This window comes from Pseudorasbora parva, chromosome 5, assembly GCF_024679245.1.
Source record: "Pseudorasbora parva isolate DD20220531a chromosome 5, ASM2467924v1, whole genome shotgun sequence".
Taxonomy (NCBI): Eukaryota; Metazoa; Chordata; class Actinopteri; order Cypriniformes; family Gobionidae; genus Pseudorasbora; species Pseudorasbora parva.
This window is the reverse complement of record NC_090176.1, coordinates 38,760,526-38,775,864: the sequence shown is the minus strand read 5'-3', so window position 1 is coordinate 38,775,864 and position 15,339 is coordinate 38,760,526. Positions and strand designations below refer to the sequence as shown.

Sequence of the window (15,339 nt, the reverse complement as noted above, 5' to 3'; positions counted from 1 at the left end):
ATTCAAAGTGTTTACATATAAATTAATTAAAATAGTTGTAGCCTAACATAAAGAAGTACAATGACAATTAAAACAGTTTTAAAGATAATTTAAATAAAATAAAATGGTCAGATACACAATAGTGGTCTGAAATAAAAATCAAACATTCATCAGTTTGCAGTCTACATACATGTAGGCTACCATCTTAATTGGAACACGCTACACTCGTTATTGAGGTGCAATGTGGGATAGAATCAATGCACTCAATAACGTTCACTATGGTTTCGTAGGTTACACCACTACAAATGGCTGTCCCTTCAAATAGTCCCCTGTTTAAGTGTATAGGAGGTGATTTCGGATTCAGCCCAGTTCTTAGGTGATGGCGCCATCTCTCGCTTTAACAAAATGAATAGCCTACACGATTCTTTGTGGTGCTACTTCTGTCTCCCGAGGGGGGCATTTTACTTGACATTTTAATTCTGGGCTTTTGGCTTTCTTAGAGAAAATTTTAATAGTTTTTTAGTAGGCCTATAAAACAACGTCATAGGTATCATCGTGAATATTGCGTAGGCTACATACTAATCTCTATTTGTAAAGATAATTATTTAAAATATTAATTTCACATTGTTTAAAAACACTTTTTTTGTGGAGTTAGTAGGCTATGTGCCACATACAACTTGTGTAAAGTTGACATCTTCATATGGATTAGTGTGTATAAACACTTTTTAGCTGCATGTGTGGTTTGTACTTATATAACCATGTAATTAATTCCCAACAGAAAGCAGTTAAATAATTAAATAATATTTAAAGATGACACCTTAATCACTTGTCTTGTGTTCAGTTCTTTAATGTCACTTACACTGGGAAACTCTTTTAGAATTGTTGCATTTTTCAAAATGGAACATGTTTCTCCATTTATATTGTGGATGAAGATGATGGTCTACATCTGGTTATCTCACATATGTGAATGGTTTTTCTGTCTTTTTTTAGAATTAGCTGATGATATTGTATATTGATCACATAATATACTCAATATACAAAATGAAAAGAAAAAGGGTAATCCCAATTAAGGTGACTGAATATGCTAAATATGTGTTTGATTTGTGCATTAAAATTTTTGAATGGTGTGATTGGCAGAGTTTGTCGCCCTCAAGTGGTAATAATACTATATTCATTTAATTCATTGAGAAATGTATTTAAGATCAATTAATAATGATTTGAAATCTACAAGTAAAGTATATATATATATGTGTGTGTGTGTGTGTGTGTGTGTGTGTGTGTGTGTGTGTGTGTGTGTGTGAGAGTGTGTAAGACCTGCCTGGACCATAAAACCAGTCATAAGCTGAACAGGTATTTTTGTGGAATAGCCAACAATACATTATACGGGTCAAAATTATCCATTTTCCTTTTATGCCAAAATCATTAGGATATTAAGTAAAGATCAAGTTCCATGAAGATATTTTGTACATTTCCTACCATAAATATATATATTAAAAATGTATTATTAGAAGTAACAGGCATTGCTAAGAATTAATTTGAACAACTTTAAAGGCGATTTTATTTAGATTTTTTGCCCCCCCCCCCCCCCAAATCCCAGCTTTTCAAATAGTTGTATCTCAGCCAAATATTGTCCTATCATAACAAACCATACATCAATGGAAAGCTTACCCCACGACTATTTTTTTATAGCTAGTATAGTTTATTTAATACAAATGCTACATTTTTTTTTAGTAATATCTTTTTTAAACCTTGCTAGATTACTTTTTACATTTAAAAAATAAATAACAATGATTTTAACATTACTGCTGTAATACACTTTAATTGTTGAGAATGGATTGCACATTACTCATGTAATGCATTACTTATTAAACCATTTGAGTGCAGCCATCTCGAAACAATGTGAAGGCAAGAAAGTAAATGTGCAAAGGTTGCATGATGCTACTGTTCTGTCAGCAATATCAATGGATCTAACAAAACAGAGCAAATTACAAAATCAGACAATGTTTGGATTGATTGCTAGCGTATAATATAATCACTGGTATTTCACATTAAGATTCTTTCACATAAAATAAAATACAGTTTAACAATAAATCACAATAGAGAAATATCGGATTCCGTGTCAATGAAACTGTACAGAGCCATATTCTGATAGCACCCCCAGTATTTACACTTTTCAGGGAAATCAAGCTACAAATATCTAACTTATAGTTGTCGAATAATTGTCTATGCGCATTAAACTGAGGAGAAAGTATTGTGCCGTACAAAATGACAAACTTCCCCTGCAAGGTAATAATTTCAGACACTAAAGAGTTTGTACATGACTGAATTCAATTTTAATGCAAGCATTCTCCCACAGGATAAGGGTATTGTTGCTAAAGCTTTTTCTTTTCTCACAGAGAAAGTAGCACTGAAAACATCAGATTTATGCCACTGTCATATGCCACACTGAAATCATACTCTGTCCTTGTAGAGGTTTACCACCCAGGACTAACAGCAAGTCAGGCATATGGAGAAACATGGCATCCTCGTTTTCCTCTGTCAGGTCAGCGCTATTCCACTTCTTGCAAACAGCCTCCTGATTCTCAAAGGTGAGACAGCTTCCTTTTAGCTTAGTGTCATTCAGTGCATTACTCAAATCTGGTAAACCCTTCTTATTGTCAATGTGGAAAGTCTGGAGCTCAATACAGGGCTCTTGCATTGCGCCGTGGAAAGGCTGGCACTTGTTCTTAAATGGTCTTAGTTTGTTATGGATGCTGTGAGAGTAGGGTATTTCCCTGCAAAAGATGTTGTTTGGTTCTGTTGGCTGGAAACTCTGGCCTAGGCCAATGCTGCAGTGATGGATCCGGCACAGAGAGGCAGATCCAGGCAACAATGCTAGCTTCTTCCAGGTCTCTGTTTTCAGGTTGAACCTCCACAAGCTGTTCTGAGGGGAAGTCTGGGTTTCCCCTCCACCAAAGATGAGCATGCTGTCTTTGAAAAATACAGCAGAGTGACCAACCAGCCTGGAGGGACCTGAACTGAAGAGTAGGAAATACACATAGTATTAGTGTTTAGATGCTTCTTATTAGTTCATCCTTACATTCTCTAAACTGTAAGTGGACAACTGTTTTATGGGAAATGCTGCTTTTTTCATGTCTGCAAAATTTAGTAACTCGTCCAAAACACATCAGTAAATATGCCACCAAAATGTTTGTCATTGTGTGAACCATGCAGGTCAAAATGTTTAGACGTTTTTTTAACATGTCAGTCCTGGAAATGTTCGCTACATATAAGTTCACTTTCATTTTACTTTTTTTGTTGACACTGAATGCTTACAATACAAGAATGTCAGTTTTAACACACAGAGTTTTCTTCAATACAGACTTCAACAGTAGGTAATGTCAGGGTATCTGCAGGCTTCACAAAGTCAAATTTAAGACTTTTTAAGACCTTTTAAGACCATTATAAATTAGCGAAATAAACACACACACACACACACACACACACACACACACACACACACACACACACACACACACACACACACACACACACACTATATAGTTTCACTATATTAGTGAGGACATTACATAGACTTCCATTGATTTTATATCAGGTTAATGATACTTTCTATCCCCTAACCCAACCCCTATCCCTAAACCCAGAGCCGTTAAAACAGAGTTACAACACTCCCATAGACTGCCACATGGACTGCCATAGGAACTGAGGAATGCAGAAGTAAAGCACTGAACCCCATTCATTTCAGTGTATCTCAAGCACACTCGCTGGCAAATTGATGGAATTACTGCATATTTTGAGAGTTTATGGCATTACTGACCTCTCAGGGATATTGATAAAAGATGTATTTTATGAAGCACGTTAGAGTTTATGTTTATTGTTATATAATAGATCGTTAGACGCTAACTGCAGTTAGATAACGTGAGCGGCACTGCTAAAACTACTATATACAGATGTTATCTGTCATGTTTGAACAGTTTTTAGTCTCTGAGATCTTTCTGTCGAATGTGTTCCTATGAAGTCGGCTCATTTAAGGAAGAACGTAGCGCCTGATATAAAGATTGAGTTGAATTAAATTGGTTTCCGTTTTGTTTTGAAACACTATTTAAAGCTTCTTTCTTGTGTAAATTCTGTAAATGCTAGCATCATTTATGTATATACTGTATTCACCTGTTGTGTATGCTTCAAGAATCATAAAATAACATTGGCAAGTTAACAACATTAAATTGGTAAAATAAATGACCACCCCACATGGAAAGAACCTATATAAACATATATGTTTCAATATAGGATTTGATATAGGTTTTTAATATATGTGACATAAAAAATTGGCTGTTTTCCTATATTATATGTACATGCACATATATTTACACACATATATGTAGGCTACATATACCTATATATATATGCACTTATATGTGTGCATATATGCACCTATATGTTCAACTACATTGTAAAAAATTGAATTACAGTATATTGATGTTAATTATAATTTATTAAACTGGAAATTCGGACCAATTATGTCAAATTACACATAAAACAACTAATTTTCAATCAAATTTATTTTACAAACATGCTCTGTCCATCTACAGTAATTTACTTTTAAAATATAGGTGTTCCATGTACTACAATAACTAAGATATTATTTATACAAATGCATATCGTAAAGAACAGGGGACTTGCTAAAAGCTAATATCAACTCCTCTGGACACCGCAGTAGCAGCAGTAAAGCAGACGGGTCACGTGCACTCCACTGACTTCACTCCTATTGGTTGTCACTCGCGAAAATCGCTTCTCGTTTGCATAAAGTTGAAATTTCGGAACTTTTGTTGCGTGTCTCGCGTCGCTGGACACGCCCACATTCTGTGGCCAACGGTCACTGTCGCTCGTGTCGTCGGAAGTCGCCAGTGCTCCATTGAAATGAATGGGATCATGCGTCTGCCAAATGCATAAAATGTAAAATGTAATGTAAAATGTGCCGCTGGCGGTGTGAACGGGGCTTCAGGCAGTGCTCACGAGCCTCAACAACGCGACACTGATACCAGAAATAAACGATCCATCGCTGAATTGCGCTGAATGTTATCAAATCAGAAGAATCATTCTCGGGATTGATGCTGCAATTTGTGTAAACTAGCGCGAACCCGTTAAAACTAGTTAGAAGGCTGGTCAGCAAATGTTAACTGTAGTTCGACTGCGTAAACTCACACTTGCGTGATATAAAGTCATAATATTCATCAATCAGTTTACATTGTACAACAACTGGGCCATCAAATAGCAACTCTTAATACACTTAATACACCACTGCAAGATAATCATACTTCAGTTCTTAAAGGTCCCATTCTTCGCATGTTTTCGAAGCTTTGATTATGTTTACAGTGTGCAATATAACATGAGTTCCTGTTTCACATGTAAAAAAACAGTATTTTTCACACAATTGACTTATCTGTACAGCGCTGTTTCCTCTGTCCTAAAAATGGCCTGATGATTTCCTTGTTCTATGAAGTCCCTCCTTCAGAAATACGTAACGAGTTCTGATTAGGCCAGCGCTTCCCGCGCTGTGATTGGACAGCAGCTTAGCGCACTTTGCCCGGAAAGGTCCCGCCTCTTATCATAACGGGGAGATAGGGAGATACGCGCGCTCAATGTTATTGCAAAAATGTCTATATTGCCTTATCAATTTGAGCCGGAATCAGACCCGGAGAATATCGAAGAGGATCGATTACAACCTGTTCAGGAAAGACTTTTGCTGGATGTTTCAGAATGGTAAGCTGTCTATTCAGTAGTTTAAACTGATCATTACAAACACCAACAATCGATGGTGTCTGAATGAATTACTACACTTTTATATACTAAGTTTTTCGGATTAGTTTCAATTACCATCTAACGTTAGTTAACAAAGCTAAACAGCATTGCACTTTGTGTAATGAGTTACATAAACTGTTAAACGGACCAACTTAAATAATAAAATACACTTACTGGTTGTCCACCATAAACAACGCCTTCTCCAGACAAAGAGGGAACTGTGTCATCTTTTATGAATAATCTTTCTGCGAATCCGGCATTAAACTGATTGAGATTGAGGAAGTAGTCCTCAGCGAAATGTGCTGCACATAGTTTTAAATTGTGATTTTAATTTTCCGGAACCGAGTTAAACATAAACTGTAGCCATTGATCTCTACGTACAGCGTCCGTGGGAAGGCCAAACAAAGGTGATTTGACTCCGGGATGAAAATAACAGCGTTTCAATGGCATGGCGACAAACACACTCTACAAAAACAGCGCTTCCTATTCTCGACCTGCGAGAGCAAAAGGACCACGCCCCCGAATTTGCGTGTTCTTGTGTTCGTCAACAAACGGTTTTAGTTGCATCATTAAAGCAGGAAGTGCAGGGGTGTAGTCCAAACCGGCCATTCGCTGTAGGCTTTGAATGGGAACTTCTGTTAAATAAAATATCTCGCTTGGCATGGAACTTTGAGCTTTATAATTTTACAGGTATTATTTATGCTCTAACAGCAACATTACACACTAACTAAAGTTTGAAAGATGGAATCGCAAAGAATGGGACCTTTAAAAATAAAATAAACGTAGTTAGCTTCTGAGTTGTGTTAATGATGAAATATAGGCTAATTTAGATTTCAATCCGTCAAAAGTGATCGACATAAGTATCTACTATTATATTTTATGACAACACTGGCAGGAAATAATATGAACCTTGTCATTTGACAAACTGTTATGTGAGCTACTTGGAGTTTCCAATACTAGCATCTTGCGTTAAATCTAGACAACACAGGGGATATTATCGTAATGTTGTTTTACTAAGAAACTTTCAATTTAATCAGAAATGAGTTTGACAGTCAAGAAGTGGATAAAATCACTCCTTACTGCTTGGAGGAATATGGTTGGAATCGCCCCTTTCTTCAGTTTTAGACGACGAGTGAATCCTGCTATATTGCCCCAGGTTAGAAAAACTCTGTGATGAAATGGGCCGAGCAAACGAACAACTTTGAATTAAATTGTTGCGGTATCCGATAAATAAACATCAACCATAACTGTTGAAATTTTTTATCTATGGGAAGGCTATGAAAAGTCCTCACGTTCCCTGCACAGCCTGGATCATGACATTTATTTCCATGATCTGCCGTTTTCGATGTCCTCGCGTGATGCTTGTTTATCTGCTGAACTACTGGGTTCGAACTACTGGGGACGGCTGGGTACTGTGCAGTTCCATCTGACAATGAACAATGGCTGACATGCAAATGTTGGGGGCATACATTTTAAGGATCTCAGCGATTGCGTCACATGTGGCGTTATGTTGAAAATAGCCTGTTTTTCCGTGGTGTTTTTCACAAAGAAGAGTAACATATGAAGGAGGAGGCAATGGTGTTTGAGACTCACTGTATGTGCTGTCCATGTACTGAACCTCTTTTTATTTAACTATGCAAGGTTAATTCAATTTTTTCATTCTAGGGCAACTTTAATTTGTTCTGACAGTTGCACCACCCAACATTTTGCAATTTAAGATAACACATAATATGTATTATTTAAATGTACTAAAAATGAATTCAAACTAAAAAGGTTTTATGGAATAAAGTGATATACACGCCTGCTTAAAAGATTTCTGAACCCCTTTCAGAATTTGTGAAAATGTGAAAACTGTTGAACAGGATGAAGTCCAAATTTTTCTTATTTAGTTGAAATATATATATTTTTCATTTAGTACTGCCCTTTGGAAGCAACAGAAGATACGTACATGTTTTCCGGAAGACAAATAAATTACAATTTACATTGATCTTCAAATTCTAAAGTTTTTTTTGCTAATTGCTAAACAGATTTTGCTAATTGAATGGATCATTTTGCACTCAGAATGTTTAGAATTGTGTATGAAGAGATAATTTTACTAAGAATCAAGTCATCAGTTGTGATCATCAAGCCAGGAAATTTAGTTAGACAGCCAGATATTCAGATAGACAGACAGGCCGCATTAAAGAATGATGGATATTAATAAAGAAACTCACTGGAATTTGATGCAGCTCCAGGTTTGACTGGCAGAATTCCAGCTCCACAGGTCCTTCTGTTCCCTCAGGCCCTGCAAGCCACCAAAAAGGTACATACAGTCCAGGTGTGTCATAGATGAGTGTCCATGTCTGGGACCAGGCCCACCTTGTGCACTGCTTAGTAGTGACCACATCCTGGAATCTAACATGTAGAAAATATAATTCATTTGTAAAGGTCATTCAGCTATATGCAGATGAAAAAGAAATCTAAACCCCTGAGGTGGATAACATTACATATTTAGTCCTAGGAGATGCTTGCTTTCTAAAAAAGGGTACTAACACTCACCAAAATTAAATTTCCAGAATTCCTTTGTTGATCCTCTTATATCAATGTATCCACCATAGACGTACATAGATGACCCAAAGATTACAGCACTGTGCCCTTTTCTGTTTGCTGGTGTCACTCCCTACAAAAACAATTCGCTATAATAAAAGGACCATCAGTTGTTTCAGCTGTAAGTTTTGTAAAATAAAATATGTTTACCTGACCAGTTTCACTCCCTGTTTTCCATTTAACCCAGCACTCTTTAACTGCAGAGAAGAGAAAACTGAAGAGGTGAACAACAAAGTGACAATGATGTGTGGTAAAACAAACATCTGCATGCATGTAGCTCAAGTGCTGCTGTCTTTTAAGCAAAAGGGCACAACACATCTGAAATCCAGAATTTTTTATTTTAGGTTTTTATTAGTATATTTCATAAAATATTATTACAAATTGCAGTAAAATTCAGATCGAATGAAATTATGAACTTTCTAGTAGTGGACTGAATATGTAATAAAAATACCTATATCAAATACCCAAAGAGGAGTTTTTGTGTTAGTATATGATGAATCTTGCATTCCTCCAAAGACATAGAGAAATTCCTACGAGAAAGTGGAAATAATTATATGATTATAAGAAATATATGACATTACCTTTTTAAAGAACACTACTGTACTGTGGAAAATGTAAATATATGAAAATATATGTAAATTGGTTTTCAACAATGCCATATTTTTCCTCACAACTCCTTGTGCCCAACTGTGAGTTTGTGGAAATTACCTGATGAGCTACCATGGTGTGCTCCTCCAGTTCTTCAGGTGCTTCTTCACTATTACATGGAAGCTCGGTCCACTCATTACAGACTAAAAAATAGACATTTCCTCTGAATTATAATCAGTCAATGCTGCAGGAACCATATACTGTGCAATACGTGTCCAAAGCAGCAGACAACTACAGATAAATATCAACAACGTACCCACATCATATTTCCAGAAATCTCTCAGTGTGCATTTTTCTCTACCACCTAGTAAGTAAACATGTCCTCTGTGAGCACAAGTAGCATGCTTGTAACGGTCACATGGTGCAGGGCAGTGCTGTGGCACTGGGGTCCACAAACAAGCACTGCTCTCCTGGTTCATACTTGGGCTTTGAGAGTCTCATGGGTTAATCCCTGTGAAGAATGAAATACACAAGGGCTAATGAAGTAAGGTTAACAATACTTCCTAGAATAGCACAGACACAGCAGAACAAGAATACTGCAATGAAAGGAATTTTTAGTATGGGGTTAGGTAATAAATTAGGTAAGTGTTGAGTAAATATTTGACCAGAAAACACAAGTATTTCTAGTAAGCAACATTGCAGATTTTAGACCATAAAATATAAAAACAGCTTTTTTACAAACAGTTCCTTACACAGAAAATGTTAATACAGAGAATATACACAGCAATTATAAAATGACCATGTGGAATACTTTTATAATAGATGGATGGATTTACTGAATTTACTGCCATTGAAATACAACGTTTGCATTAGCCGGGACATTTTTTAATAAAACTCATATAAAGAAGAATGTCATATAAACCTAGGATGGCTTGAGGGTGAGTAGACAGTGAACGCTGTCACTTAACAACATGTGACTTCACTTCACTTCAGAACTAACAAACTCACATACTGATATTGCACTGCACTTTATTCTTGTGTTCCATGTAACTACTCATTATAATGCTGTTTGCACATTACACTCCTGCACTCCTGTTATCCACGTATTTATTTTTATAGTCTCCAGTTTACTTTATCTCACTTATTTTATTTCACATCTCTTATTTCTTTTACTTGATTTATTCATAATTCTACATATGTATATATATAGCACCTTTATCCTATTCCTATTTTATAATTTATAGTGCTTTTTTTTGTTAATTGTCATTTGCTGTCCATGGAGCGGACCTGTTTACATTTCACTGCCGGTTGTATTCTGTATATAACTGTGTATGTGACAAATAAAACTCTTGAACTTGAACTAGACATGTGCCGGTTTTCGATAAAGTGATCTATCACGATAATGAATATGCACGATATTGCTATCGTAGGCACTTTAAAATATCATAAATAATAATTTATTAACAATTTTTATACCATGGTCTGTTTTAATACTCGATTCTGATTGCCTGGAAGGTGTGCAGTAAAACCGTTTAATGCACAGGTAGTTCCAGTCAGTTTGATTACAGTTCGAAATTAATCAGCCACTATAAACACTGGTAACCATAGTAACACAACGTTAACTTACATATCTATGGCAACTTTAAGTGACATGAGACATTAAGTGACACACAGAAGCCAATGGCACATAATGTAACTATGCGCAGATATGTATACGTATACATATCTATAACTATGCGCGTATTGTATTGGCACCTCAGTGGCACATGCGGTCTTCATTGTCATGTCACTGACATTATTATCGCGACTGTGACACCTGCATGACACCGAGTTGCGGAACATGTCGCCATGTCGTGCGTTTTTTACATTCTATGATGGTCGTGACACCTACACTGACAGACTCGAGCACCTATATTATTATATAATTTAATGCTTTAAATGTAATGTGTCTTTATGACGCGGGGTTTATTTCACACTAGGCTACATAATGATGATTCGTTCAAATAAAGATTGCCTTGTCACTTCAGTGTTGCCTGTCATTCATAAATAATTTTAATAAATCCATTAAATAACCATTTACGTTAGTTATGCTCTCTCTCTCTCTCTCTCTCTCTCTCTCTCTCTCTCTCTCTCTCTCTCTCTCTCTCTCTCTCTCTCTCTCTCTCTCTGATCTTTCTATTTCAGTTCTCTGCCTCTTTCCTTTAATAATGAATTTAAGTAAATGTGGTTATTTGTTCATATAAAAACATTTCGATGGCTCTACTTTATTTAAAGCGACGGTGTGCTAGAACTAACGAGACGTAAGAAAACAGCTTTAACTTGTTCTTAACTTGGCAAATAACCATGGTATAAGCGGGATAATCCACGGCTAGCCATGCATTAAATGATTTTAATGCACGACCTAGAGGCTCCGCTTCGCGTCGGGCGGTTCTTCGCCTCTACGCCGTGCATTACAATCCTTTAATGCATGGCTAGCCGTGGATTATCCCTTACATATTTTTTTTTTATAATGCACTCAAGAATACTTTACCCATCAACCGTATACATGCTCAAAACCGCTATTCTGCGTCAAAGGGACACGCGCTCAGGTGAAATGAGAAGCACATGAACGAGTGAAGGAGACGCGCTGCTGAAGTGCCGCTCAATGACAGCAGAGGGCGCTAGGGCTGGGAATCGATTCCAAAAAGAATCGATTCCTCGATTCCAAGGCGTTGGGAATCGAGAGTCGATTCCAACGTTTGGAATCGATTCCATCTCGGGGAATCGACTCCTCTTTATTCACTTGTCTCTCGCTTACTAATAATGATTGGAAGTCTATTTATTTTTTGCAAAAGGTTCTTTTGAACACTTAGTTTCAAATTACGAGTTAAAAATAAAGCAATTCAGCGTTTTTTTTGCGTCATTGTGTGATGACGTCACTAGAACGTAATTCTAACTACTTATTTTTATGGTATGAAACGTTCAAATCGAGCCATATGAGAACGCATATCGCTGATTATTACTATACCTTTCCTTCACTTAGTTTAATAGTGTTTATTGTCATTGTTTCCTTCTGTGATGCTGCATCGTGGACAAGTTTGCTACATTTTGCACACAAAAACTCCATAATTTCAAATTGTGAAATGGTTCTGTTATCCACAACGGTAGGTTTTGAGCGCTGCTTACAGATGCAGATGTGAGGGTCTTATTTTAATTTTCTATTTTCTTTTATTTTCATTAATCCATTGATAACAGAAAGAAAATGCGCCTAGTAGGCTACAGCTTAATGACCGAGTCTATGTTGCTATAGTAATGAACGCAACTTGCTCGCGCATCTGATTGACAAATAAACTGCGCACTCTTATATAATTTTTTTTCTTTAATATTGTGGTTATTTTACCTCGTACATTCTGTGCAAGCACTTATTTGAATGTAGTCATTTAACTTAACTGTGCACATGCATTTTAGACATGTCATGTAGTTTTAAACACATCCATGAATAATGTGCTATCCTTTTGATTTATTAGGCTAAATCGCATTTACTTCTGGGCTATATGGGCCATTTCAGGAGAATCCATCATTTAAAATTCATCAGAGTTATGGAAACGTATCATCATTTTACAAATAAAGTTTCAGAGAAGGATACTTTCTACATCCTTGTATCCTGCGGTCACTCCGGAACTAGGTTCACCATCGATTTTGTTAAAAAAAGAAGAATCGAAAAGGAATCGAAAACAACAGTGGGGAATCGATTCTTGGAATCGACTCCGTCGATTCCGGAAACAGGAATTGGAATCGGAATCGATTCCAAAAATTTCGGAATCGACCAGCCCTAGAGGGCGCTGATGAACTGCAGAATGCAGCCGGTTACCCCGGAAACCAGCAAACAAACAAAAACGCGTGTAGTTTTTTAAACAGCCATTCGTTTTTTGTAATCTCAATGTTGTTCATCACAGCACCAAATACTTAATACTTAAAGACAGGCTATTTATTTTAAAACTTAAACATTTTTATGTTTTAATCTGGACTACAACATGCCCTAATGATTAGAACTGTTCTAATTATTTGTTATTGTTCAGTAAAACTTTGAGACATACGACTTCATTAGTTAACATGTTAATTCATTATTACCAACAATAAAAAACACTTATAAAGAATTAATCATTCTAAGTAATGTTAATTTCTTAGTTACTGTTTAATAACATTAAAATCAAAATAACTTTTTTTAATGGACCTAAAATAAAACTAACAATGATCAGTATTTCTTAACTAACATTAACAAAAACATTATACTTTCTGTAGCTATTGCTCAATCTTAGTGAATGAATGAGACCTTATTGTAATTTGTTAGCCTACCTGTTGTTCTTTATAGCCTAATTCTTTTGCACTTTACTCTGTTTGAAAATTGTACTTTTACAGCTCTGAAAAAAATCAAGAGACCACTTAACATGATTTCTCATTGATTTCTCAATGTTAAGTGGTCTCTTAATTTTTTTTCCAGAGCTATATATATTTTTGGTGCATTATTGTATTTAAACATTCAGTTATTTTTGTTCTTACAAAAATAGTTCTTAAAGCTGTTATGCTATGGCAATATCGGCACATGCCTAGTGAGTAAATAATAGGGTAATTTTCATTTTTAACACCTAAAATCTAAAATAAGAAAAATCTAAATTAGGTGACGTTTAGTAAGGGATTCATCGTATCGGTGTAAAAGTACACATACTCTATCATTTTAAATATATACTAGGCCTAACACAATAATAGAATAGCCTTTGTAGACATCAAGGGCCACGCTTATTTTTATGCTGCTCACCACCGCGTGATCATTCTCAACATGTAAACGCCCAGCCCGTTATACATCTAAAGTTACTATCATTCGTATTTATTTAAATAGGCATGTGAAGGAAACTAAGATACATGTTACCTAATCGCTTTACAGTGGTCGCTAAGTATTTACTTGCATATACATAAACAAGAAGTTTATAATGTGACTTGTTAGAGTCACATGACCGCGGTGAAGAACTGTTTCAAAACTTGATAGTAACGAGTGGTGAAAGAGGTCGTCGAGAAAAGCGCAATGTGTTTGTTTTTTGCTGACTGTAATGAAACCGTTTAGATTGAGCTGTTTGCAAATTTAGAATAACTTACCGATCAAAATCGTCACTTGATGTCTGTTCTCCGTTTGATGCTCACTGGATAAGCGATGTTGTGAAATATCGCTGCCACAGAGTGCAAGTAGACGAGAAGGAGGAGCGAAGAAGAACCTTCTGTTGCTTACTTCTTCTCCCTCAAGAGGGTCTCTGACTGTAACCACCACAATACAGGAGCTCATATAGGCATGCGAGGCAGAAGCTTTTTCGTCACATTTTCTTCCTCTTCATCCTTAGGATTTTTATTTTATTTGTATGTGACTATTGTTGTGGTGTTTTATGTTATCATTATGCTCATAAGCGATTTCGAGGACAGAAGAGGTTCCATGATAATAAAGACTTTTAATTAAAATAAATATAAATATTCTATAATCAAAAAAGTATCTGACCTGACCACAAAGGATTCTGTGGCCACCCCACGTGTGAGCTCAAGCCAAAACAACCGTTTGTTAAACATACAGTTTTCATACACAATTACAAAATTATATTTAGCTGATTAGAAACTCTTGAATACCACTGCATTTACATTGACAGTTATATTCACTGATGTTGTTTGAAGTGCTGCCTACATGGAAAGTCTGAAATTGTGCTCAGTTAAACTTAAACTCTTATAGCCAATACCCTAAGGGATTTTTTTCCTTCATAATAGCAAGCCTGAAGGAAGTAGCTAGGCCTACTACTTAACTTCTACCACATGTTTTGCAAGATGAAACAGTGTTATGGGTTATGTTTACAACAAAGTATGGAATACATAGACTTCCTACTTCATTTATGGCTAATCATCTATTTCCTGGCATACAGTCACACTGAAAGAACTTGCTTACCACAGTCAGAACATACAAACATGTTGAAACCTGCCATGTGTGAGGAGCTAGAAATGTCTTTGGTCACATGCTATTTCAGTAAGAAGATAATGTCAGCCTCACAATTCACAAACAACCAAGAGGCCTTGGCTAAATGTAGACATTTGTTCCTAAAGAGCTACTCTGCTGTAGATGAGTAAGAGATTCATCCACCTTGCTCTCTCAGTCTTGCAGATTAAAGACACTTTTGTCATAATGCTGTTCACTGACTTTGGTTCTTCAACACCACTTTACACATACTAGTAAATGCTCCATACCTGTAGCCTAACACTATCTGAAACTGGATCCTTGATATCCTGACTAACAGAAGTGTTCCTCTCACAACACTAGAGGTCCTCAAAACTGTCTTCTCAGCCTATAACTAGATGTTACAGTACTGTAGGTTCTGAAGG

The 15,339-nt window shown here is 36.2% G+C and overlaps 2 protein-coding genes across 3 annotated transcripts in view; one reads left to right on the top strand and one right to left on the bottom strand.

Moving 5' to 3' along the window:
- The window catches only part of ralba (v-ral simian leukemia viral oncogene homolog Ba (ras related)), a 146,542-nt gene that overhangs the window by 96,360 nt on the left and 34,843 nt on the right, over positions 1-15,339 (top strand). The window contains exon 2 of one of the 2 annotated variants that reach the window (XM_067444232.1): positions 2,450-2,567. The exons of the other annotated variant lie outside the window; for it this stretch is intronic. The gene's annotated coding sequence lies outside the window, so the exon portion shown is untranslated. The remainder of the gene's footprint in view (positions 1-2,449; positions 2,568-15,339) is intronic. 2 annotated transcript variants of the gene reach the window in all.
- klhdc3l (kelch domain containing 3-like) lies at positions 1,681-14,218 on the bottom strand. The gene is made up of 8 exons (XM_067444228.1): positions 14,083-14,218; positions 9,269-9,463; positions 9,073-9,155; positions 8,816-8,894; positions 8,515-8,561; positions 8,317-8,437; positions 7,992-8,172; positions 1,681-2,996 (listed from the first exon to the last, which is right to left on the bottom strand). The coding sequence occupies exons 2-8, from the start codon at positions 9,429-9,431 to the stop codon at positions 2,402-2,404; spliced, it is 1,269 nt and encodes a 422-aa protein (XP_067300329.1). The 5' UTR covers positions 9,432-9,463; positions 14,083-14,218; the 3' UTR covers positions 1,681-2,401.